The sequence below is a fragment of the Marmota flaviventris genome, chromosome 5 (genome assembly GCF_047511675.1).
Source record: "Marmota flaviventris isolate mMarFla1 chromosome 5, mMarFla1.hap1, whole genome shotgun sequence".
Classification (NCBI taxonomy): Eukaryota; Metazoa; Chordata; class Mammalia; order Rodentia; family Sciuridae; genus Marmota; species Marmota flaviventris.
This window is the reverse complement of record NC_092502.1, coordinates 7002648-7026022: the sequence shown is the minus strand read 5'-3', so window position 1 is coordinate 7026022 and position 23375 is coordinate 7002648. Positions and strand designations below refer to the sequence as shown.

The 23375-nt window shown below is 42.2% G+C and overlaps 1 protein-coding gene across 1 annotated transcript; it reads left to right on the top strand.

Moving 5' to 3' along the window:
- Positions 1 to 624: 624 nt before the first annotated feature.
- On the top strand, positions 625 to 15975 carry LOC139705739 (zinc finger protein 14-like). The gene is given in 7 exon segments (XM_071611967.1): positions 625 to 771; positions 6472 to 6524; positions 10974 to 11100; positions 11356 to 11416; positions 11993 to 13644; positions 13647 to 13867; positions 13869 to 15975. Coding segments are annotated over 7 exon segments (2334 nt in total). The 5' UTR covers positions 625 to 740; the 3' UTR covers positions 14058 to 15975.
- The last annotated feature ends 7400 nt before the right edge of the window (positions 15976 to 23375 follow it).

Sequence of the window (23375 nt, the reverse complement as noted above, 5' to 3'; positions counted from 1 at the left end):
GCATAGAAAAACAATGATATTTTATGTATATTACATTAAAGAACTCACAACCAATTTCACCTGTAACTGACTCTCTTGTTTTTAGTTTTTTTTTTTTTGCTAGACAATCACTCTACCACTGAGGTATGCCTGAGCTATTTTACCTGTTTCTTTATCGTTTTTTAGGTGGCTTTCCGAAAATTTAAAAATACATGACATTTTATTTCAATTAAACAGGGCCTTCCTTTCCATAGCTGGGGCTGAGCCGTCTAAAAGAACACAGGTGAGGAAGGTCATGCAATTTTAAATCGTAATAAAATTCTCAAGTTTACTCCCAATCGTGAACAGCACAGTTATTTGTACATATGGCTGACATTCGTTAGTCCTCTTTGGTTGTTGCCTTCCTCACCAGGAAGAGTTCAAACGTTTCCCGCCAGGCTCAGGTACCCTCTCGCCAAGGAAGCCCTGCCTGAAAAGGGCTGGGCCAAGAGCCTGTCACTCTGGCCTGTTTCAGCCACCGACTGGTTAGAATAGCTGTCACTCAAGACTGTGAGGCGGACAATTAGGCGCTGGGGAGGAACTCTCCAATCAGGTGCGCAGACGGAGGGGAAGGGCGGGCTCTCGCAAACTTGCTGTTTCCTCCATTGCGCTTTTGCCACTTCGCTGGATTCCCGGGGACTCTGCATATCCTGGGGACCCGCCGAGGTCGGATACCGGACGTCCCTAGGAAGGACGGCGGGTCACTGGAGCCCCCCAAAACGATGAATGTGCGGCTAGTACTGGCCGGACCCGGTGAGCACCTGCCTTGGCCACGCGAGTCCCTGTGAGCTGCGGAGCGTGGGGCGGAGTCCCCAATGCGGGTGGCCTGGACCCTGTCCCTTATCCCGCGGGGTGGGGAATGCTTGGTGGCGGGTCCACAAGTCGGCTGCATAGTGTGTTACGAGTCCCTGCTGGCGGGTGACCTTGGACCTTATCCCCCTGATCCCGCGGGGTGGGCTGGGTGGCAGGTCCCCGAGTTCAGCTGCAGAGGGTGACCGAGTCTTCTCTGGCTAGTCGTCCTGGGTGTCTGTCTCTGGGCTGGGCTGGGCTGGGCAGGGCAGCAGGTCCCTGTCCTCTTCCGCTCCGTGTTGGCGACCTCTCTGGGTCATTATCTAGGCAGCTCATGCAGCCTGACGCTCCCGGAGTGTGCAGTGAGCAGGGGAGGGTGACATGGAATCCGGACTCAGGTGTGTTCTGTCAGTGACAGTTGGCCCTTGGGGTCCCCGTCTGTCCCTGTTTTCTCCACAGAATTAACCTGTGCACCCTACAGCACATACTCCTAAGTGTGCAGGAAGCTAGGTGTGAAATCCATTTCCCATTGGGACTTTGCTGCTCCTAGGGCTGGCAGCAGACCCCTACAGACCCCAGCTCTATTTTGTATTTTATTTAGATACAGGATCTCATTGAGTTACTTAGTGCCTTGCGGTTGCTGAGGCTGGCTTTGAACTTAGGATCCTCCTACCTCCACCTCCCAAGGCACTGGAATTGCATGCATGGGCCACCACACCTGACCAGATGGTGTTTTAATTTTGATAGTTTCATCTATTCATTAATTGCACTTCTAAAAAACGTTTTATTTTATTTTATTATTATTTTTTTAATGTGGGCAAAGTTTTCTCAGGAGTGGAAAGCAGAGAGGAATTACCTAGAAAGTCCTCATAAAGTCCTGATGCATCTCTTCATCATGCCCAGGAACAGACACCTGTGCAGAGTCTTTGGGCAGAGGTATTTTTTCAGTACCACACAGGGTCCTGTGTCCTCAGCCCATCTGTCCTTTCCTGGGGCTGCAGCAGGGTGCCCACAGGTGTGCTGTGCCTTGAAGGGTGTAGGTAATTTCAAGCTCTGCATCAGCTCCTCCTAGAGGACAGCCTGAGGTATAGGAAGCAGCCTCTCAGGGGAGCAGCTGGAGATACTCAGGTCAGAAAGTGAGATACTGGTGTTGAGGGAACATGACACACATGGTTCCTGCCCTCAGGATGCGTTCAGAGCTTTGAAGGAAGAACAGTTATCCTAAAGAGCAGGGGAAACTAACCCTAGCAAGGTGGAGCAAAACCCTACAAAGCTCTTCATCAGCAGGAGGTGGGTGGGAAGTTGTGCCTGGAGACAGATGGCCTGACCTGAAGCTGGAGTCTGACAGGTCAGTGTCCAGTGGTGCTGCAGCTGCCTGGATTTGTTGTCTTGGAAAGACTGGCTCAGGTATTTTAGTGTCAGTTTTTTTATTAATTGTTTAATGTAGTTTATTAGTAGAGCTGATCAGAAAATATTCCTAAAGAGTAAGATAGAGATATAATTCAGTAGGGAAAGAAGGCTAGAAACAGAAAAGAAATACTTGGTCTTATATTTCCTTAATTAAAAATTCTTATGTACTGGTTTTGTTCCCCAGAGTGAGTTTACCGAGTCTCTCAGATGCCTTTTTTGCAGGGTGGGGGGTGTTGCTAATTTAAAATATAATTCCAGGGCTTTGCTTTGGGAATGCTACCTGGGAATAGAAAAAGGGAAAGCCTGTTTCAGTGTGGCTGCAGATATGAATGTATTCACAGAAGACAGTGTGGTAGAGAACTTGGTTTCTTCTTCTTTTTTTTTTTTTTAATATTTGTTTTTCAGTTGTAGTTGGACACAATACCTTTATTGCATTTATTTATATGTGGTGCTGAGGATCGAAGCCAGGGCCTTGCACATGCTAGGTGAATGCTCTATCACTGAGCCACAACCCCAGCCTTCTTCTTCTTTTTTTTGGGGTGTGTGTGTGTGTGTATGTGTACGTGTATGTAAGTGTGTGTGCGCTGGGGATTGAATCCATGGGTTTGAGCATTCAAGGCAGGCACTCTACCAAATGAGATAGATCCCCAGTCCATAAGTGTGTTTCTTTATTACAAAAATTCAACCTCACTAAGTTAGTGAGGGCTTTGCTAACTTGCTGAGGCTGGTTTTGAACTGGTGTTTGTTCTGTGTCATCCTCTGAAGTCACTGGGATTATAGGCCTGCACTACTGCACCTGTCTAGTTAAAAATTCTTATGTACCTTTTTCTCCTTTCAGATGTGTTCTTTTTGGGGGAGCAGGGGTGGGAGAGGGGTTTAAAATAGAATTCTACAACTTGGCTTTGGAAATGCTACCTGGGAAAAGAAATAGGAAAGGTTTTGTTCCATTATGGTCGCAGAAAGTGAGTATGTTTCCCCAATACATGTGGCAGACTAATTGGTTCATTATAAAGATTCACTGAATCATGAGCTCTTGTATTTTGGAGGGGAGGGCGCAGGGACAGGGGAGAGTCAGATCCCAGGTCAGAGAATGTTTCACTAGAAGTCATCCTGTTCTCAGGGGTATGTTTCACCAGAATGTTCACCAGAATGTTTCACCAGAAGTCATCCTGTTCTCAGGAAGAAGGGTATATATTGGTTTTTGCTGTCAGTGGGTTGGAGTTCAGGGTCCTGGTTCAAGGAGAGAAATTTGAGTCAGTTTTGCTTAACAAGTATTTTTCTGATCCCTGAAAACAAAATTGGTTCCCTCATCACTTATGAGGGGAAAAAAAGAGGGGAGGGATTTTCAGGATCAGTGTGTATGTGCCGTGGGTTAAAAAGTGTACATCTTTTAAGTCATAATGGGAAGGGGTTTCTGTGCAGGAATTGCTCTAGCAGAATGCAGAGTTGGGGTTATTGAATCAAAGATATTTTGCAGAATTCTCTTTGACACTTTCTTTTTCTTACATATCTTTTTATTTTGGCCAATCCTAAGTTGAGTCCTTTAAACTGAACCTAAGTGATTTGCTTTGCTAAAATCAAATCAGTGAAGTTGAGGAGGGGTGATGGGAGTCCCCAGTTTGTAGTTCTTTGCTCTCAGCAGGACTGGCCCTCCTGCCCTGCAGCTGGCATCTACAGTGGGGCAGTGTTGAGCTGACCCTGAACTAGGGTTTGTGCTGACTGGTGGTGTCAGAATTGAACTTTTGAGTGACTTGTGATTTGGAGAACAGATTGGTGTTCATCAAACTCACATGTGGTGTCAGAAGTGGTTTCAGGAAAGAGGCCTCACAGGCCAGGACCCTCATGTGCCTCCTGGTGGGTGCTTGGGTGCCAGTGACAACTGAGGTCCTGCAGGAGGGAACATTCCACTCTGGGGAGAGGAGAGCACAGTGACCTTCCAGAACCAAATGTCCCAGCTGCTCATGTTTTCCTCATTCCCTAGGAGAAGCCACATGAGCTGCATCCTCTGTGAAAGTGGTCCCCAAGCGGAGATTCCTGGATCAGAGGGTGCTTCCCTGAGCTGGTTTCTGTTGCTTCCTTTATCAAGTCTTGCTGCCGTACAATTCTAGTTTGTCCCAAGAATGTAGCAAGTTCATTTTTCTTTCTTTCTTTTTTTCCTTTGGTAGTGGGGATTGAACTCAGGGGCACTCAACCAATGAGCCTCATCCCTGGCCCTTTTTGTGTAATTTTTTTTTTCTTTTTTTAAATAGCCATTGTCTCACTGCATTGCTTATGCCTCCCTGTTGTGAGCCTGGCTTTGATCTCATGATCCTTCTGCCTCCCGATCACAAGCCAGTGGGATAACAGGCATGTATCATCTCACCCGCCCAAGAATTTCTTTCCTTCTTTAATGGAAGATTTTTATATTATGGATTAACATTTATTTGGATACAGTAATTTGATGTAACAAAGAACAGAGTTTTTGAAACAATTTTTTTAATGCTCAATTTGATATGAATCAATTCACCCATATATTCGTGTCCAAATAGGGATGGGTTGGCCCTGGGCAGGCTGCCTCTCTCCCTGCTCTCTCCAACCTCTGCCTGGAGGTGAGTGCAGTGCTAATTCTGTCTTTCCTTCTAGTTTAACCAGCTGTGAGGAAGCAGAATTTTTCTTAGTTCTGTCTTATTGAGTTTTCAGTACTTTAATGTTACCATTAGTGCTCTATCACTGGAGTTCTATAATGTACAATGTGTAGTTTCTCTGCCTCAGTTGGTTAGACTCCTGTGCTGTCTGAGTCTTTGGGTCTCCCAGTTTTCTTCCCTGTTCCTGCTTCAGGAACCTCACTTGTTTCCAGTTTCATTTTTATGTTTTTGACAATTTCATTCTATTTTTAAATTTGGTCCCCAAGTGTGTACTCTTTATAATTTTGTACACATAGGGAAATTCTCAGATTATTGATTATGGATAAACTGCACTGTAGTATGTGGAGCAGCTCTCTCACTGTTCATCCTTATGTGTTTACCCTCTTACCTGTCTATCCTTTTATACTTCCATGTGGCTATATATTGCTTTTCACTGAATACCATTAGCATGAGCAAATTTCAGTTTATATCCATGTTCTTTGAAATGGTTTTCAGTCATTTTCTCATTTTGAATTTATTTTTGATTTTATATCTTTTACTTTTATTATTCTCTGCACTTGAATTCTTTTTTTCTTGTAAAGACTGCAGACATCTGCCCTGAGGTAGGGTAGCCTTCTTGCACCCTATTGCAGTTTGATGGAGGAAACCCCTTTTTAATAAATGTGAGTGTATCACTCTCTTCTTTTGAATTTATCTTATAAAGAAAACCTACCGGACAGGGGGCATGGTGCATTTCAAGAGATAAATCCTTAGGTGTCCCCTCCTGGACACAGGGAATGAGTCCCCTTGGGCCAAATTTCAGCAGAGTGTGGCTGCCAACATGGGAATGTGTTTACCCCACTGTGTGTGGGTATTCATTCTGAACTGTGAGTGAGGCAGGCTCCTCATCTGAGCTGGCTCAAGTGGTTTCTTTTGCTTTCACTGAGTTTTTTCTTTCTTTTTCTTTTTCTTTCTTTTTTTTTTTTTATTATTGTCATGTAATTAGTTTTTCATTCACTTAATACTTGTACTTCCTGATTGTCTTTATATTTTTCTGTCTGAAAATTAGTTGACAGAGTAAAAGTGTGAGCAGGCCTTTCCCATGAAGCCCTGGCCTCTTCCCAAGTGATTTATGCCTGGCTTCCTCCTTCCCAGTCAGGCCTGACCAGGCGGCACACACCTTCTCTGAGGTCAGGTCAGGCTGCCTTGGAACTAAGGCTGTAATTCCTCACATATGCCTGGGACTCTGTGCCCAGAACAGCTTCCTAGCCAACAAGGCCTTCTTTGGAAAGCCAGGCTCAGCTCTGTGGAAATGTCCCCCTGTTAGGGCAGGTCCCCTTGCAGGGAGGAAGTCCTGCCTGAAAAGGGCTTTTGCCAATACCTTGTCTTCCTGGCCTACATACTCAGGAGCGTGATGCATCTCCTGTCAGTCAGGGCCCCAGAGTGTGCATATTTGGGCTGGGGTGAGAGAGGGGTCTTGTGGAGCCCTGGCAGTCAGCAGGCAGCTGGTGGGAGGGGGTGGCCTTCCACAGCCTCAGAGGCCGGTATCTCTCACCCTGTGGAGCTCAGAATCCATATCCAGGACTGTGTCTTCTCTGCTGTGTGAGGCCCAAGTGGCTTTGGCTCACATTTGTCTCTCTGTGACCTGCAGGTGCTATGAGGTCCACAGAAAGGATGTCAGGTCTCCCCAGAAGGCGGAAAATGGTGAGTGTGTGGGGCAGGTCTGGTCAGGTGGGAGGTAGGCTTGTTACAAGTGGTGAACCAGCTGTGGCTGGCCTCTGGCCTCCCACTGTCATCTCTATAGTCAGCCAAGAGTACCTGAGTCAGATGCTGCTTCAGCTCAGCCCTTGATGGCCATGGTGTGGGCTGGTGCAGGTGGGTTCCCAGTGTACTGCCTGGTCTGCAGCCACTTTGGCAGGACCCTCTCTGCCCAGCTGGACCCCAGCCCTAGGTTCTCAGTGTGAAGTGAAGGTAGCAGGTCTCAGGGGATCCTGCCTTAGGTGTGGGGCTCCTGGGTAGAAGATGCTAGTCTGAGGGGTCTGTATTTCTTCTTCTTAAGGAGTCACCCTCCTTTCCCCCTCCTATGCCCTACCAGGGCTTTTGGTACATTCTTAATATTCCTGTCCTTTTCTCATATTTACAGATCTGACTCTCCCTCCAAGTTCACAGCATTTTCATTTCTTTTTGTGAATTTCCCATATGATGAAAGGAGAGAACAGTCACCTGGAACTTCACTGTTAAGAGAACTTGTGCCTCTCTCTCTCTCTTTTTTTTTTTCCTTCCCCAGGAATTGATACCTTATCAAATAGTGGAGAGGTTTCCTTTGGACCCCTCACAGGGTCCCATGTTTTCAGCCACTGTATTGCCCCACTTGGGGCTGCCTCAAGTCCTGTAGGCTGCCCTGTGTCCTACAGGAAGCAGGCAATTTTAGGCCCTGGGTCAGCTCCTTCTAAAGGACATTATAAGGTGTGTCATTCAGCTTGTGAGGGGAGCAGCTGGAGGCCCTGGGGCTGAGGAATGTCCTGGAACAGGCCTCATCTAGAGAGCTACCTCCTTGGGACATTGTCTCCCCCAAGCCCTGATCCAATTCCTTGGAGACAGGTGGACAGTGAGCCTGTGGATGTTGGTGCTGAGGGGCCAGGTCAGCAGTGATTCCTGCCCTTGCATTCTCTCACAGTTGTGAAGGAAGAAAACTCTCCCAGAGCATAAGGACCACCCCCAGTGCAGTGCTGTGCAAACCTGAAAGTCTCCTAGACTGGAGTCATGGTCCAGGTCTCCTGGGAGGGTGATCATGGAGTGTTTCTTTGAACAGGACCAAGTGGGATGATGTCCGGCTGGCAGGGACCTTACCAGCCCCTTGATCCTTACACATCTGCTCCCTTAGCTCCAGCCCTTTCTGTGTTTATCACTTTAAAATGATCTGCTCACTTATTGCAGACCTGGGTTTCCTTAAATGTGAAATATATTTATTCAGAGGTGAGCAAGGTGAAAAAAAGTTGTTGTTTTTTTTTTTAATCTTTTCTATTTGATCATTGTTTTTATTGGAAATGTTTTAGGGCTTTAAGAAAAAAAATAGGCTATGTTTTTTGTTTGTTTATTTCTTTTGTGGTGCTGAGTATAAAACCCAGGGCAGTGCTTCCCAGATTTTCTCAAATTGCACCCCCTTTTTTTTCTTTCCACTTGTATTACTATATTAGTTATACATAATATTAGAGTTTGTTTTATTTATGTATCTTTTTGTTGTCAGGAATTGAACTCAGTGGCACTTTACCGCTGAGCCACATCCCCAGCTCTTTTTATTTATTTATTTTTAGACTGTCTCACTAACTTGTTTAGGGCCTTGCTACATTGCTGAAGCTGGCCTCAAACTTGCATCCCCTGCCTCCGGCTCACGGGTTGCTAGTATTACAGGTGTGTACCTCCTTGCCTGGCTAATGTTGGGTTTTTATTTTTTATATAGTATGCAAGCATAGGGTGTAAGTTGCTCTACTTCAGTCCCCAGTAACTCCCTTTTCTCTCTCCTACTCTCTTTCTGTTTCCTTACTTCTACTCTACTAGACTTCCTTCTGTTTATCTACAGTTTTCTTTTTTAATTAATGCTTTATAGATAAACATAATGGTGAAATTCATTATGATATGTCATCTATGCACATAGCATAATTTGTCCAACTTCATTCCAGTGTTCTCTCTTTTCTTTTCCTTCCTCCCTAATTCTCAATCTCCATCCTCTTCTGTACTGATCTCTGTTCTGTTTTCACGGGATCCTGCCTACCCCACTTTTTGTCCTGATTTTCCTTTAGCTTCCACATATGGGAAAGAAAACATTCAGCATCTGAGGTCTGGCTCTCACTTATTTCACTTAGCATGTTGTCTTCCAGTTCTACCCATTTTCATCCTGATGACATACTTTCATTCTTTATGACTGAGCAAAATCCCATTGTGTATGTGTACCTCATTTTCTTTATTCTTTTTTCTCTTGGTGACGTCCTGGGCTGGCCTTGGATATGGGGAACTGTGGTGTGACTTTATCACTGTAGCATGTTGATGTTGCACAGGGCGCTCAGGCTGCTCCCTGCAGGATGGTGCTGAGTCCCAGGGTTTGCAGTAAGGACTGAGGTGCATCATGAAGTTATGTGAAATTTGAGGCTATTCCAGGGTCACATTTGTTCTGCTTCTTTTTCTGTGTTTATGTGTGGAGCAGCTCCACTGCTATTTGGCTGACCTTCTGCTCCCTGGAGGTGTTTTCATTTCTCATCTACGTGGTGTTAAAGGTACCATTAGTGCCACCTTTGGTGACTGTTGACTTGAAGCAAGTTTTGTACTAATTTCATTGCTAGTCAAAATGCTCTTTTTCAAAGTCCTGTGGTATTTTGGGTCCCTTGTAATGTTGAATGATGTTTTGCATTTCTAAAAAGGAATCATCACCCGGGATTCTGATGGGTTTAAATATAATTGGTAGATTCTTTGGGAGTATTACCACCTTAATAATGTTAAACCTTTGTTCCATGAGCATGAAATAGTTTCTCATTTATTTGGATCTTGAGCTTCTTCCAAGAAGTGTTACAGTTTAGAAAATAAGTTTTATAGTTTCTATTGTGTATGTATGTAGCATATATTATTATTATATTATTTATTCTTCTATATTTATTCTTGGAGTGTCATTATAAATGAATTTTTAAGAATTGCATTTCAGAATTTTATAAGGGCAAAGCTGATTTTTGATTATTAATTGATTTTTATTGAGTTTTGTTTACTAATATTTTCACCCCTGACCTTGGGAACACATCTTCCTCTTGGGTACTTCCAGGCTTTGAAAATCATGAGTGCTGGTGCACTGAACTTTGCAGTACAGGATTTTGTGTGGACCTACGTTGTGAACTCATTTGGGTTACCTCAACTTTGCGAAATGGCTTGAGGTCCAGGAGCCACCGCTCTGACACATGAGATAGGGTTGATCACTTCAGCCTGTGACAGCTGAGTGGCTGTGGGCCTGTGAGGAGGTTTGTGTGAGGCCTCTGTGTGTTAGAGCCCTGGGACTTCTCAGGTATGGATCTCCCCGCATGTCGCAGGCTTTCTGGTAGGTTCAGCAATGAAGAAACCCTGTCAGATGTCCTTGTCCACTTGTAGTAGAGACTGTAGAGAGCAGGAAGCCAGAAATACAAGGCAAATGTGTTACCTGTTCCTACCTCTATCTTTGTGGTGGAATTCTTGATTTTGCCTCAGTGTCTGGTGCTGTGAGAGTCGGCCCTGAGGTCTGGAATGGTGTGATTTTGTTCCTGGCTTCCCTAGTAGCCCCCCTCTTGGTGTGTTTTCTAGAAATGGTGAGAGCATGGAGACCTGGTTTTGTTCTTCAGTATAGCCTCAGGTTTTGTAGATCCCCATGGCTTTTTAGGGTGTTTTATTCATTTCCAGGTATGTGCGTGTTAATGTCACAAAATTGGGTTTGCTTTTTGTCAGCTGCTGCTGCTTCATTCTTTCTAGGTATCAACACTTCTCCAGATGCATGATACGCAGATGTTTTGTACAATTCTTGTTCTTTTTTTTTCTTTTGAGGTGTTGGGATTCATTGATCCTAGAAGTTCTATTGTATGAGTGGGAAAAAATAACATGATATCTGAAATAAACATTATCATTCAGCACATCCTGTGCTGCTTACCTACACTGTCAAGCACTGTGACTCAGTGTAAATGCTTAGTTTGGTGAGATCCTATCCAAATCTTTACCACCTTCTACCAGCTAAACTACAACTTTGTCAACAGATATTTCTCAGGATAGGTGTTGACAAAAAGACTAATATTAGCTCTCCTCTGCACATGAGGTCGTAGGGCTTCTTCATTCCATGTATTAGTTATTCACCTTGAGAAGATCTTAGGGGTGACCTGAGAGCATACCTTACTTTCTTGATTAAAATTGAGAAGGGTGTTTTTTTTTTTTTTTTCTGTGCTGATGCTTTCCTGATAGTTCATTCTTATATTGGAATGCCCATTTGGGGAAGTGAGTGCAGACAGAGTACAAGTTTAACAACCAAATCAGACACTGAATATTTGGAGATCACAGAATCATGTAGAATCATCTATTCTCACATATAGAGAATAGAACTCTCATGCTGTCAATCTCTCCTGGTATACCCTATACTTTTGTGGGATATTTTAGACCTCAGTGGCCTTTGAGGATGTGGCTGTGAACTTCACCCAGGAAGAGTGGGCTTTGCTGGAACCTTCCCAGAAGAATCTCTACATAGATGTGATGTGGGAAGTCCTTAGAAACCTGGCTTCTATAGGTAAGGTATAGGGAGTTTTTTTTTTTTTTTTTTTTTTTTTCCCCTCATGAATTTGGAGTGTGAGAAAGGGAGTACTTTAGGGAATAATATGGGCCTAATGTCATTGCACTCTGCAACATAAATACCATAATCCTGTCTCCTCCCTGCCTTTACCATCTTTTTAATGGGTGCAGTAGAGTTGTCCAAATTGTAAATCCCATAATGCATTCTGAAATCATGATGATGCATAATGACTTTTCTGGGACTACATTTCAGGAGACACATGGGAGGACCAGAACATGGAATATCAGAACACAAATACCAAGAGAGACGTAAGGTAATTTGTACTCATATGAGGAAACCGAGTGCCTTGAGGGAATTCTAGCACATCCTATAGTTCCACAAATAAGCAACAGAAACAAGCATGAGATGAATTATACTTATTCTTTTTTCACCAAATATGGACTTTAACGTAAGATAGTTGTTTACTGTTTTCAAAAACTATTGAATTTTTGACAGTGTTAACAAGCTTCATTTATGATGGCACCGCTTTAGTAGCAGCTGTGGAGAAGCAGTTTACAAAGTAATTGTTACATTGATTTTCAAAGAGCATACAGTATAGATATGACAAAACACCAGTACTTTCCATGATATTGGTAATAGTATAAGTCCAAAGCCTATTAATAAATGTAAAAGTATTAATGATCCAAACATAAATTGTACTTGTAATTATTATTATTATGTTTTTACAGAAGTCATATGGTAGGCTCTGGAAGACTTTGAAAAGGTACTCAGTGTGGAAAAACCTCAGGGAGATTCCACATCTTAGTCTTAAAAAAACATTCCTGCTAGTCAGTTCATGTGAAAGCAATATGTGTGGACAGGTCTTCACATGTCACGTTTTCCTTAATAGGCCCATCATATCTCACTCTGCAAACCAACCATATGAGAAGGAGGAGTGTGGCGGAAAGCTATATGAATGTAGAGAGAAGAGAAAATCCTCCATTTCTCTCACAAGTGTTCAATGCCAGGTGTCAGAGCACACTGTAAATGGACCTAATGGAGGTCTGACATGTGGAAGAGAGTTCAGTTGTTCCAGGTGTTTTAAAAAATATCAACCATCTCATACTGGAGAGCAGCCACCTGGATGTAAGCAATGTGGAGGCGCCATTACTATTTCAAATAACCTTCAAATGCATGAACAAACTCCTCCTGGAGAGACGACTTACAGATGTAAACAGTGTGGGAAAGCCTTCATTCATTCATATTCTCTTCAAAAACATAAACGAACTCATACAAGTAAGAAGCGCCATGAATGTAAAGAATGTGGTAAAGCCTTCATTAAATTCTCTTACCTTCGAATACATAAACGAACTCATACTGGAGAGAAGCCCTATGAATGTAAACAATGTGGTAAAGCCTTTCCTTCATCCAGTAAACTTCGTAAGCATGAAAGAATTCACACTGGGGAAAAGTGCTATGAATGTAAAGAATGTGGTAAATTCTGCACATGTTACTCTGAACTTCAAATACATGAACGAACTCACACAGGAGAAAAGCCGTATGAATGTAAGCAGTGTGGCAAGGCTTATGCTCGGATTTCTCACCTTCACTCACATGAAAAAACTCATACTGGAGAGAAGCCCTATGAATGTAAACAGTGTGGGAAAGCCTTCGCTACATCTGGTAACCTTCAAATACATGGAAGAACTCATACTGGAGAGAAGCCTTATGAATGTAAACAATGTGGGAAAGCCTTTATTTCTTCCACTGCCCTTCAAATACATGAACGAATTCATACAGGAGAGAAGCCCTATGAATGTAAGCAGTGTGGGAAAGCCTTCATTCGATCCTCTGCCCTTCGCTCACATGAAAGAACTCATACTGGAGAGAAGCCCTATGAATGTCAACAATGTGGTAAAGCCTTCACTCGGTTATCTTATCTTCATGCACATGAACGAACTCATACTGGAGAAAAGCCCTATGAATGTAAGCAGTGTGGCAAAACCTTCACTCATTTCTCTACCTTTTACTCACATGAAAGAGCTCATAATGGAGAGAAGCCCTATGAATGTGAGCAGTGTGGCAAAGCCTTCATTCATTCCTCTAGCCTTCATTCACATGAACGAACTCATACGAAGCCCTATGAATGTCAACAATGTGGTAAAGCCTTCACTCGGTTACCTTACCTTCACTCACATGAACGAATTCATACTGGAGAGAAGCCCTATGAATGTAAGCAATGTGGCAGAGCCTTCAGACATTCCTCTAGCTTTCGCTTACACGAAAGAGCTCATAATGGAGAGAAGGCTTATGAATGTAAGCGGTGTGGCAAAGGCTTCATTTATTCCTCTAGCCTTCGCTCACATGAAAGGATTCATAATGGAGAGAAGCCCTATGAATGTAAGCAGTGTGGCAAAGCCTTCAATTATTCCTCTAGCCTTCGCTCACATGAACGAATTCATACTGGAGAGAGGCCCTATGAATGTCAACAGTGTGGTAAAGCCTTTACTCGGTCATCTTACCTTCACTCACATGAACGAACTCATGCTGGAGAGAAGCCCTATGAATGAAACAATGTGGTAAAGTCTTCACTTGTTCCTCTGAACTTCAGGTTCATGAACAAACGCATATTGCAGAGAAGCCCTATGAATGTAAGCAGTGTGGCAAAGCCTTCACTCATTCCTCTACTCTTTGCTCACATGAACAAACTCATAATGGAGAGAAGCCCTGTAAATGCAAAGAATGTGGAAAAGCCTTCACTGTATTAGCTTACCTTCGAAAATATAAAACAAATTCATACTAGGGAGAAGCCCTATGAATGTAAGCAGTGTGGCAAAGCCTTCAATCAGTCCTCTAGTCTTCACTTACATGAAAGAACTCATACTGGGGAGAAGCCCTATGAATGCAAAAAATGTGGAAAAGCCTTCACTGCCTTCTCTTACCTTCAAACACATAATCAAACTAATACTGAGTAGAAACCTTGTGGATGTACAAAATGTTTTAAAGCCTTCACTAGTTTGTTTAACCTTTGAGTACACACATAAATTCATACTGGAGAGATGCCCTATGAATGCAAAGAATGTGGGGAAACCTTCATTGTATTCTCTTTCTTTCAAATACATAAAGGAATTCATACTGGAAAGAAGCCCTATAAATGTAAGCAGTGTGGCAAAACCTTCACACAGTCCTCTAGCCTTTACTCACATGAACAAACCCATATGGGAGGGAAGCCCTATGACTAAGCAGTGAGTCAAAGCCATCACTCAGTCCATTCTATTTCACACACATGAAGGAATTCATGGTAGAGAGAAGCCCTATAAATGTAAACAATGTTGAAAAGTCTTCACTACATTGTCTAGCCTTAAAAGGCTTAATCAAAATCATTCTGGAGAAAATTATTAGTGTGAACACTGTGGGAAAGCTTTTCCTTGATTACTTTTGCTCACATGAACAAAATCATACAGGAAAGAAGCCTTACGAATGTAAACAATGTGGAAAGCCTTTGCTTCAACTGGTGAACTTCACTCCCAAGAAAATATTCATACTGGAAAGAATGTTACCTGGGTATGTAAACATTGAGGTAAAACCTTTAGTCCTTCCACTTGTCTTCATGTGCATGAACAGGCTCATGCTGGAGAGCAGCTCTATGAATGTAAACAATGTGTTAAACCTTCATGGTGGGGTTGCAGCTCAGTGGTAGAGCCTTTGCTTAGCATGTGTGAGGCACTGGGTTTGATTCTCAGCACCACATATAGAAAAATAAATAAAACAAAGGTTCATCAATATCCAAAAAATTGAAAAAAAAAAAAAATCATTTTTTTTTTCTTTTTCTCTTTTCCTACAAATGCATGAACAATCTCAGTGGAGAAAGGCCCTGTGAGATTAAATGGTCTGGTAAAGCCTTCAGTAGTTTGGCTTACCTTCAAATACTTTAAAAATGTAAACAGTCTGGTGAAGATTTGACTAGTTATGCTTATTTTCATATACGTGAAGGAACTTATACTGGAGAGAGGCCTCTTGAAAGTAAATAATGTGGTACAACCTTTGCTAATTCCAATTCAATTTGAAAACTCATACCAAAAAAAAGACTGTATGAAAACAATGTGAAAAAGCTTTCAGGACTTCCATTCTCCTTCAATTGCATAGCACACTCGTATCACAGAGAAAAAATTTGATTGTGTATTGTGTAATTTTTTTTTTCTTTTTAGTTGTAGTTGGACAGAATATCTTTATTTTACTTATTTACTTTTATGTGGTGCTGAGGATCTAATCTAGTGTCTCACCCGTGGTAGGCAAATGCTCTACCCCTGAGCCACAATCCCTAACCTGTCTTATTATTAGCTTCAAATCACAAACAAATTCATACCGGATAGAAGCCTTATGAATGTCAACAATGTGCAAAAGCTTTCAATTGATCTTCCTACCTTCAAATACAAGAACAAACATACTGGTGAGAAGTTCTTTGTGCATAAACAATGTAGTAAGTCATTTGTTGCAGTGACATTTAAAAACATAAAATAACTTCTGAAACAAAGCTATATTAATATAAACAATCAGAACAAAGCTATATTAATGTAAACACTTCCCTTTGGTGCAGTTCCCCTAATAAGCATTAAAAAAATGATAATTAGAAATGCTATTTCAGGGACTGGGGCTATAGCTCAGTGGTAAAGCGCTTGCCTTGCATGTGTGAGGCACTGGGTTCAATCCTCAGCACCACATAAAAAGATAAAAAGATACTATGTTTTCATCTACAACTCAATAAATATAAAAGAAAAAGAAATGCTATTTCAATGCAAAAGTTCTGGGAAATAATTCAGTTTTCCTGTTCATTTTCAAATATGAAAGGATTCACACTACAAAAACTCTGAACATTAAAGAAGTGATAAATCATTTTTCCCTGTTGCTTTCAAAGCCATTTCACTGACAGTGGAAGAGAAACCCTCTAAATGTGTGATATTTACTTCTTATACATGAAAGGTAATGGAAAAAAGTAATGTGTGAAAGAGTCTAATTTTTACAGTTCCTTTGAAGAACAGAAAAAAAAAAAAAATTGTACAGGTTGAGAAACTCTGAACCAGAAATCTGATAGAGCCTTTACAAGTTTCAGTTTGATTTATGCGTCACATTTCCATTGTACTGACAGAAATATTGGAAAATTTGACCTATGGGAGGGAAGATTTATTTTGGCTCATGGTCATATAACTTTTTCAGTGTATCACAGACTGACCACCTTGCTTTAGGCCTGAGGTGAAGCAAAACATAATATGGAGTGATGTAGGGAAAGAGAGACTATTTACCTCATGGTGGCTTGGAAGGAGGGAGAGAGAGGGAGACAGAGAATGAGTTAAGTACATCATTGGTTGCCTAACAAGTTTTGTTTTGCAGACTGTAGATGTGGCCTTTCTATTTTAGTGTTTCTGCTTCCCTTGATACTCTAGTGTGCACTTGTGATGTGGTTCACATCTTGATGCCTCATGGTCCAGGTCCAGGTACAAAAAGAAGAGGAAACCATGATGCTAGCTTCTAATAAAGCATGGGAGAGGCTACCTCAAGTATTCTGAGGGCAAAATCCCTAGTCAGTGTGTGGGCTGTTCTTAGCACACTAACAGCATTCCAAAAGTCATATAAGAAGGTTTGATGGTCTTAGGCAAAATCACTATGCATTTTGTACTAACCCTAATAAGAATGAATCACATTTCTTTAAGATTGAGGTGGTGACTTCCATTGTAGGTTATTGGGCAGCTAAAATCTTTCAGTACCACACAAAACATGAGCACTGCTGGGGTCAGAGGAATATATTACCTGTGTAAAGTGCAAGTTTGCATGAGTACCCCAAATTTTTCAGAGGAAATTTATGTAGAGAGTAGTAGTTTTGTGTAGTGGGCAGTTCTAGAAACCTACTAACAAATGACATTGGTCACCAAGACCCTTCAATGCTTCTTGCTATGCCAATATCCCAACAATTATGCTGATCTCCTGGTATCAAGGTACAGGATGGTTCTTTAGTTGGCCTTGAACCAGCTCAATTCTTCCCCACCCCTGTTGCTTGTAAGTGTCAAGAATAAAAGTGAAGTGTGGACATAGAAGAATAAAGAGCAATCCCGTGCACCACTGGCCAAACTTTTTGTGTCATGGAGAAGGTGAAGTGGGAGAAGGTGAAGTGGCAGAAGGCAAAAGAGGCGACAGACATGGGACAGACATGGTGAACTCAGCAGTCTCTTTCTCCTTTTGTTAAAATATTTTTGTTGTTGTTGTTTTTGATGGACCATTTTTTTTCTTAAATTTGCTTATTTATATATGGCACTGGGAATCAAATACAATGCCTCATACATACGAGCCAAGTGCTCTACCTCTGAGTACTTCTATGCGTGGACTCCACATGGGTATTTAAAATATTGCCTTCAATAAGATACTGATTCATTTTTTTTATACAAACTTCTTCCCAAAAAGAAGTTTGTAGTGTAGCAGAAATAGAATAAGAAAGAGGTCAACAGTGTTAGTGTTAAACCATGATGCAAAGAAAAGACCACTGACTCCAATTTAAATCAAATTAAAGCAAGCTTGTAATTCTGACCAGCAGGGACTGTCCCTCTCCTGAAATATGTGGGAATAGAAGACAGTACTCCAACTATCTAGGAGCTCAGTTTTATAGCACAAAAAGTTGCAACAAGGGGGGGTGTCTTGAGAACTTACAGGTAACAGGATTTTGAAATGCATAATACAAAGGCAAGTAGTAGGTTAAAGGTCTAAGTGGTTCAGCACTTAGGGAGTAAATATAAATCCCAACATCAGAATTTATGAGGCACTATTAGAGTTTTAGAGAGGATTGTTATCTTGTCAGGGAAAGCCAGAATTTATGAGGTACCACTGAGGTTTCAGAGAGGGTTGTTCTGGTCAGGGCAAGCCAGGCATGGGTGAGTTCAAGGTACAGGCAGGAATTCCAAAGAAGTTGATAGATCTCAGGAATTTATAGTAAAACAGAAATTAACTTTTCATGACTCTGTGACAAGATGGCTCCCAATCTTAAGATGGAATTAGGCTGGGTTCATCAGTTAGCAGAGCACACAGTCACCAGGGGTTTGAGAAGGGGGACTCTGGTGGAATAGGGAAAGTAGCAAATGATAAGCTATTACTTTTATTAATTTGGAAAGGGGAATTTGGAACTTTTTAGAAACTCCAACCAGAGACATACTCTTAACTCAGAGTTTTGTTCTGTATTGTCCTAGGGTTCAGGATCTCTTTATTAGGGGAGCAGTCCAGTTGAGAAGTGGATCCTTCAGAAATCTAGCTTTACAGTGAAGGGTTTATCTTACAATGCTCTGGTGATTTCTCAAAACAGGATTTTTTAAGTTGGAACCTACAATTTTGGTATAAATATGTATGAGGGTGCTCTCTTAGTCCCTATAGCCATCTCAGTCATAAATATATATGTATGTTAAAAGCAAGAAGATTTGTGTGTGGGGGAGTAGTCTTCTCACCTTTGTCAATAGTTTTTTAGAGACATGACATTTCATTTATTTAGTGTTTTATTAAAACAAAAAAAATGCACCTCATTGATTTGGAGGCATTTATTTTCTCTTTTATGTTCTCCAATTTATTCCACAGATTTAGAAACTTTTTTAGATTCAAACATCTCCAGTCTTGTCACTATAATTATATTTGATCTTTAGAAGGAACAATTCCTTTATCTGGAAATGCACAGGTTCCACAGTGGAGATGTTTTAGAATTCTTGCATTCATATAGATGTATGTGTAAGTATACATATATGCGAATGTATTTGTATATGTTGAGATTTGTGTGTGTGTGTGTGTGTGTGTGTGTGTGTGTGTGTGTATATATATATATATATATATATATATATATATATATATATATATACATACACATACATACATACATATATCAACCTGCTTTTGTTCACAGTCCAGTTTCTCTCAGTCCCAATCTGACTGACATTGAGCTCAAATTTACACTGGGCATAATCTGAACTTTAAAATATTCATGTAAATAAAGAACTCACAAAAAGATTTGTAGCTAAGATCTGAGAGACACCTTTGGGACTTACCAATATGTAATGATAAATCAGTGAGTTTAGGGACTCCCCATGTTTCCCAAACACTGGTTATTTGAAATAATAGCAATTCACAAATAGAGGAAATCTGCTATTGATTCAGGGGTCTAGCAAGGGCTTATACAAAGAACACTTATGAGTGTCCAGAAGAAAGGCAAATTAAGAGTATAATTGTATAGGGAGTCCTTGGTGGTTTATTGGGGTTTGGAATTAAGTTAACCTGGTTTGAAATTTGGTTTTCTAATATAGAATCAAGATCACAGTCCAGTAGACACAAAAGCTGGTAATCTCCACAGAATGTCATGTGACCTGCCCTCAAGGCCTCCCCTGATATGGAAGCATCCTTTCCCATTACCATGCTGAAAGAATCCATGAGCTGACTTTGGAACCTAAAAGAAGGCCTCATGTCACTAGGGAAGTGTAGGATTCCACGAGGATGGTGGGTGGGGAAGCAATGACAGAATGACAGACATGCCACATCTTCTTTTCTTTAGAAGGTTGAGTTCTGGGGGCTGCTCCTGTGGAAAAGGGGGAGAGAGGCAGACCCTGTGGACATCTCTAGACACTGATTATGGGCAACTGAAATACTTGTTTTCCTCCTCAATATTGGTAACTTGCATGTCTTATGTGGTTGTGAGAGACTGTGTTTCAGTTTGACAGAACTTTTCTAGAGAAGATGCAGACTTGAGACAGGCACTGCCTTGAAAGAAGAATGTAGGCAACATTTTCTCCTAGGCCCCACCTGGTGAGATAGGTACATTGATGGAAGGTGGAAATGACCACTCCCTTTCCTGGGCCACAGAGGGTTGGAGATACCTTTTTAAAATGAGGAAGTACTGGTTTCCCTGGGAATGTATGCTTTTCTGCCTGTCCTTTAGTCTCCTGTGCTGGTTAGTAACAGAGCTGTTCCACTTCACACTGGTGAGGATAAATTAATGAGGAAATGAAGTATGAGAGGCAATAGTGATACAATGAGCCCTGGTACAGGTCTGAGTCAATGTATTTTCAGAAATGGTCTATGCTTCAACTTAGGATGGACAATAGCCAGAGGAGTATACACAGTCCTGAGAATAACTGCCTCAAAATCATCATTTCTCCCAGTAAATTCATGCTGATAAAGTTAATACTGAAAAAAGAAAAACCATCTTTACAATTTCATTGAGAAAACCCAGTAGTTTTCCTGGTGACACACTTTTGTATCTGAACCATCAGCTTTTGAAAATAAGGGTTGACTCACCAAGACTTGCCCTATGACACTTCAAACCTCACCTCAATATATTCATCCCTCTATGTTCTCAGATTCGAAACTATTTCTTGTGACCTTTGTCCATTGCCACTCACTTTCCTATACTAAAATCATGACTTCAATGATTTAATGTCAGATCTAAAATCCTATAAGCATGCATCTGCAATTTGCTTTGTGAGTGTCTGTCAAAGTGACATATCCCATGCTGAACTGCTTCCTGAGTGAAGGAGTGTGATTGATGAGTGGGCTGTGAACTAGAACACTACTTTTTAAATTCCACTTACAATGACATTGACAATGATTCCAATCAGTATGTTTATCTGAACAATTTCAACAAGATTCTTTAATGCACCTTGGTATAAAACAACTGGATAGAAGAATGACTGTAATTTTATTCTGTGGTGAAAATTGGTGGCACATGTGTGTGGCAGTATCCCCAGTTACATAAGGTCTTTTATAAGAATGTAAAGAAAGTATTGATTGATTTATTATCTGGAGTATAAAAACAAAACAAAAAAAAGTCCACCAAATATTTTGACATGATTTGGGCTTATCAAAGAGGAGCATAAAGAATGATGCTTGGGACTATTCAGTGTCCAACCTAGTGTGTGGTGTGTGTGTGTGTGTGGTATGTGTGTGTATTATATTTCACACACACACACACACTTTTTTTTTTTCCTTTTGATATCAGTATTAGCTGCAGGGCAGGCTGAACAAATGTTAGCTGCAGGTGGGCTGAACACTCAACCCCCATCCTTCTGGTGCCTTATAGCTTATTTGCCTCAAGACTGAACATTGAAACCCACTCAAAACTGAACACTCAACCCTCACTTGTCTGGTGCAATGGAAACCCACATTGGGCCCCTGCCTGAGGGCAGAAGATGACACCCTTAGCAACTGCCATATGATCCAATCACTATGCCAACAAGGCAGCTTGCAGACCCAGAGATCCCATTAGATTTTGGCTATAAAAATTCTTTCCTGCCAGGCCCTCCCCTCTTCTCACTTTGCCTTCCCCCTTTGCTTTCTCCCTCTCTTTCTTTTCTCTTTTTCTTCTCTCTCTCTCTCTCTCCCTCCTCCTTTTTCTGTCGATCAGATACTGCTACAATAAAGATCTCTTGGTCATTCTGAGTGCCATGGTCATGTTCCTTTTATTTTGGTGCCAAAACCTGGGAAGAAGGTAAAACTCAGAATTGACCACCACAGTGGTCCTTAGGGACTCCCTCCTTCAGATTTGACCTCTGGGTCCAAAATTATTTCTCTTTCTCTACATAGACCTCACAGATCATCTTCAGAGGACTGTGTAACCCCCATGAACACATAATGGAGTACTGACTGTTGATCATCTTGTCAGCCTCAGTGGAGCAAGGCATGTTCCAATTTAAGGCCACCTACCAGACTCTTTCTAAAATGTTTTACGATGGGCCACTGGGCTTCAGAATGTCCCAGTACACAAAGAGGTGCATGGCCTGACCCTAGCCCCCATATTCTTGTAGGGCTAGCCATCGATGATTGATGGGGTCTCAAGACTCCTGTATCAACAAATCCAATAACCATGCTGGAACCCAGGGTCTAAATGACTGTCCATGGTCACTTTCCTTTCACCAGGGGTTGAATTCAGGGGCACTCAAACATGGAGCCACATCCCCAGCCCCTATTTTGTATTTTATTTTGAAACAGGGTCTTGCTAAATTGCTTAGTGCCTCACTTTTTTGCTTAGGCTGGCTTTAACTCTTGATCCTCCTGCCTCAGCTGCTGGGAATACAGCGGTGTGCTGCTGTGTCCAGCACACCTAGGATATTTCTTTGCAGCAAAAGTGGCATCCAGGAGAATCTCTGCTGCCCCAGGTCTTTTCTCCTTGTCCTACCCCTCCTTCTCTATCTCCTCCTCTGCCTCCACTGCCTACTCCTCCATCTCCTCCTTCTCTGCCTTTACCCCCTCCTCCTATAACTTCTCCTCCAACCCCTCCCCCTCTCCCTTCACCCCTCTAACTCCTCCAAACTACTTCCTCTACCTCAACCCCTCCTCCTCCCTTCCTTCAATCCCTTTCTCCTCCACCTTCCCTCCTCTTCCTCCTCCCCCTCTTCTGCCTCCGTCCTCTCTCTTCCTGCTGTACTCCTCATCATTTGTCCACAGTCTTCCTCCTTCTCCACCCTTTCTCTACCTCTATTTCCTTCTCTTCTCCACCCCCTCCTCCACATCCTTCCTCCTCTATTTCCTCTTACTCCTCCTCCATCACTTCCTCTTCCCCTCTTCTACTCCCTCCAACACCTTCCTCCTCCCACTTTCTCCTTCTCCATCCCCTTTTCTTTCCCTCCTCCACTTTCATGTCCTCTTCTTCCTCCTATATTTTCTCCTCTGCCTCCACTCCATCTTCCTCCATCTCCTCCTCCTTATTTATGCCTCTTAGCCATACTCCCTCCTTCATCTCCACCATATTCTAAGCCTCCACCCCTTCCTGCGCCCCTACTTCATTCCCTTCCTCCTTCTCCTCCCACCTCCTCCTCCTACCTCCTCCCCTTCTCCATTCTTTATTCTCCATCTCCTACTCTTCCCTTCCTCTGCTCCCTTTTTCTTCCACCCCCTTTCTCTTCCTTCATCCCTCATCCTCCTTCTTCTTTCTTTATCCCTCCACCCCTTCCTTCTCTCCCTTCTTTTTTGTACACTGCTTTCTTTTCTCCTTCATCCTCCTCCACCCCTCTTCCTCTACTCCCTTCCTTTTTCTGCACTCCCTTTTTTCTTCCTGCCTTCCTATTTCTCCATCTTTTTCCTAATCCTGGCTCCTTCCTTCCCCATCCCTTCTTCCTTCTCGACCCCCCTTCTCCTTTGTGCTCCTTTATTCTTCATCCCCAGCCCCTCCTTCTTTTTGCCCAATTTTTTTTTTTTTTTTCCTTCAGTGGCCTCACAGCTGCAGATTTTGGCTTTTACCCCGACTAGTGACCAAAGTCTTGAACACTCAAAGTCCAATTCCT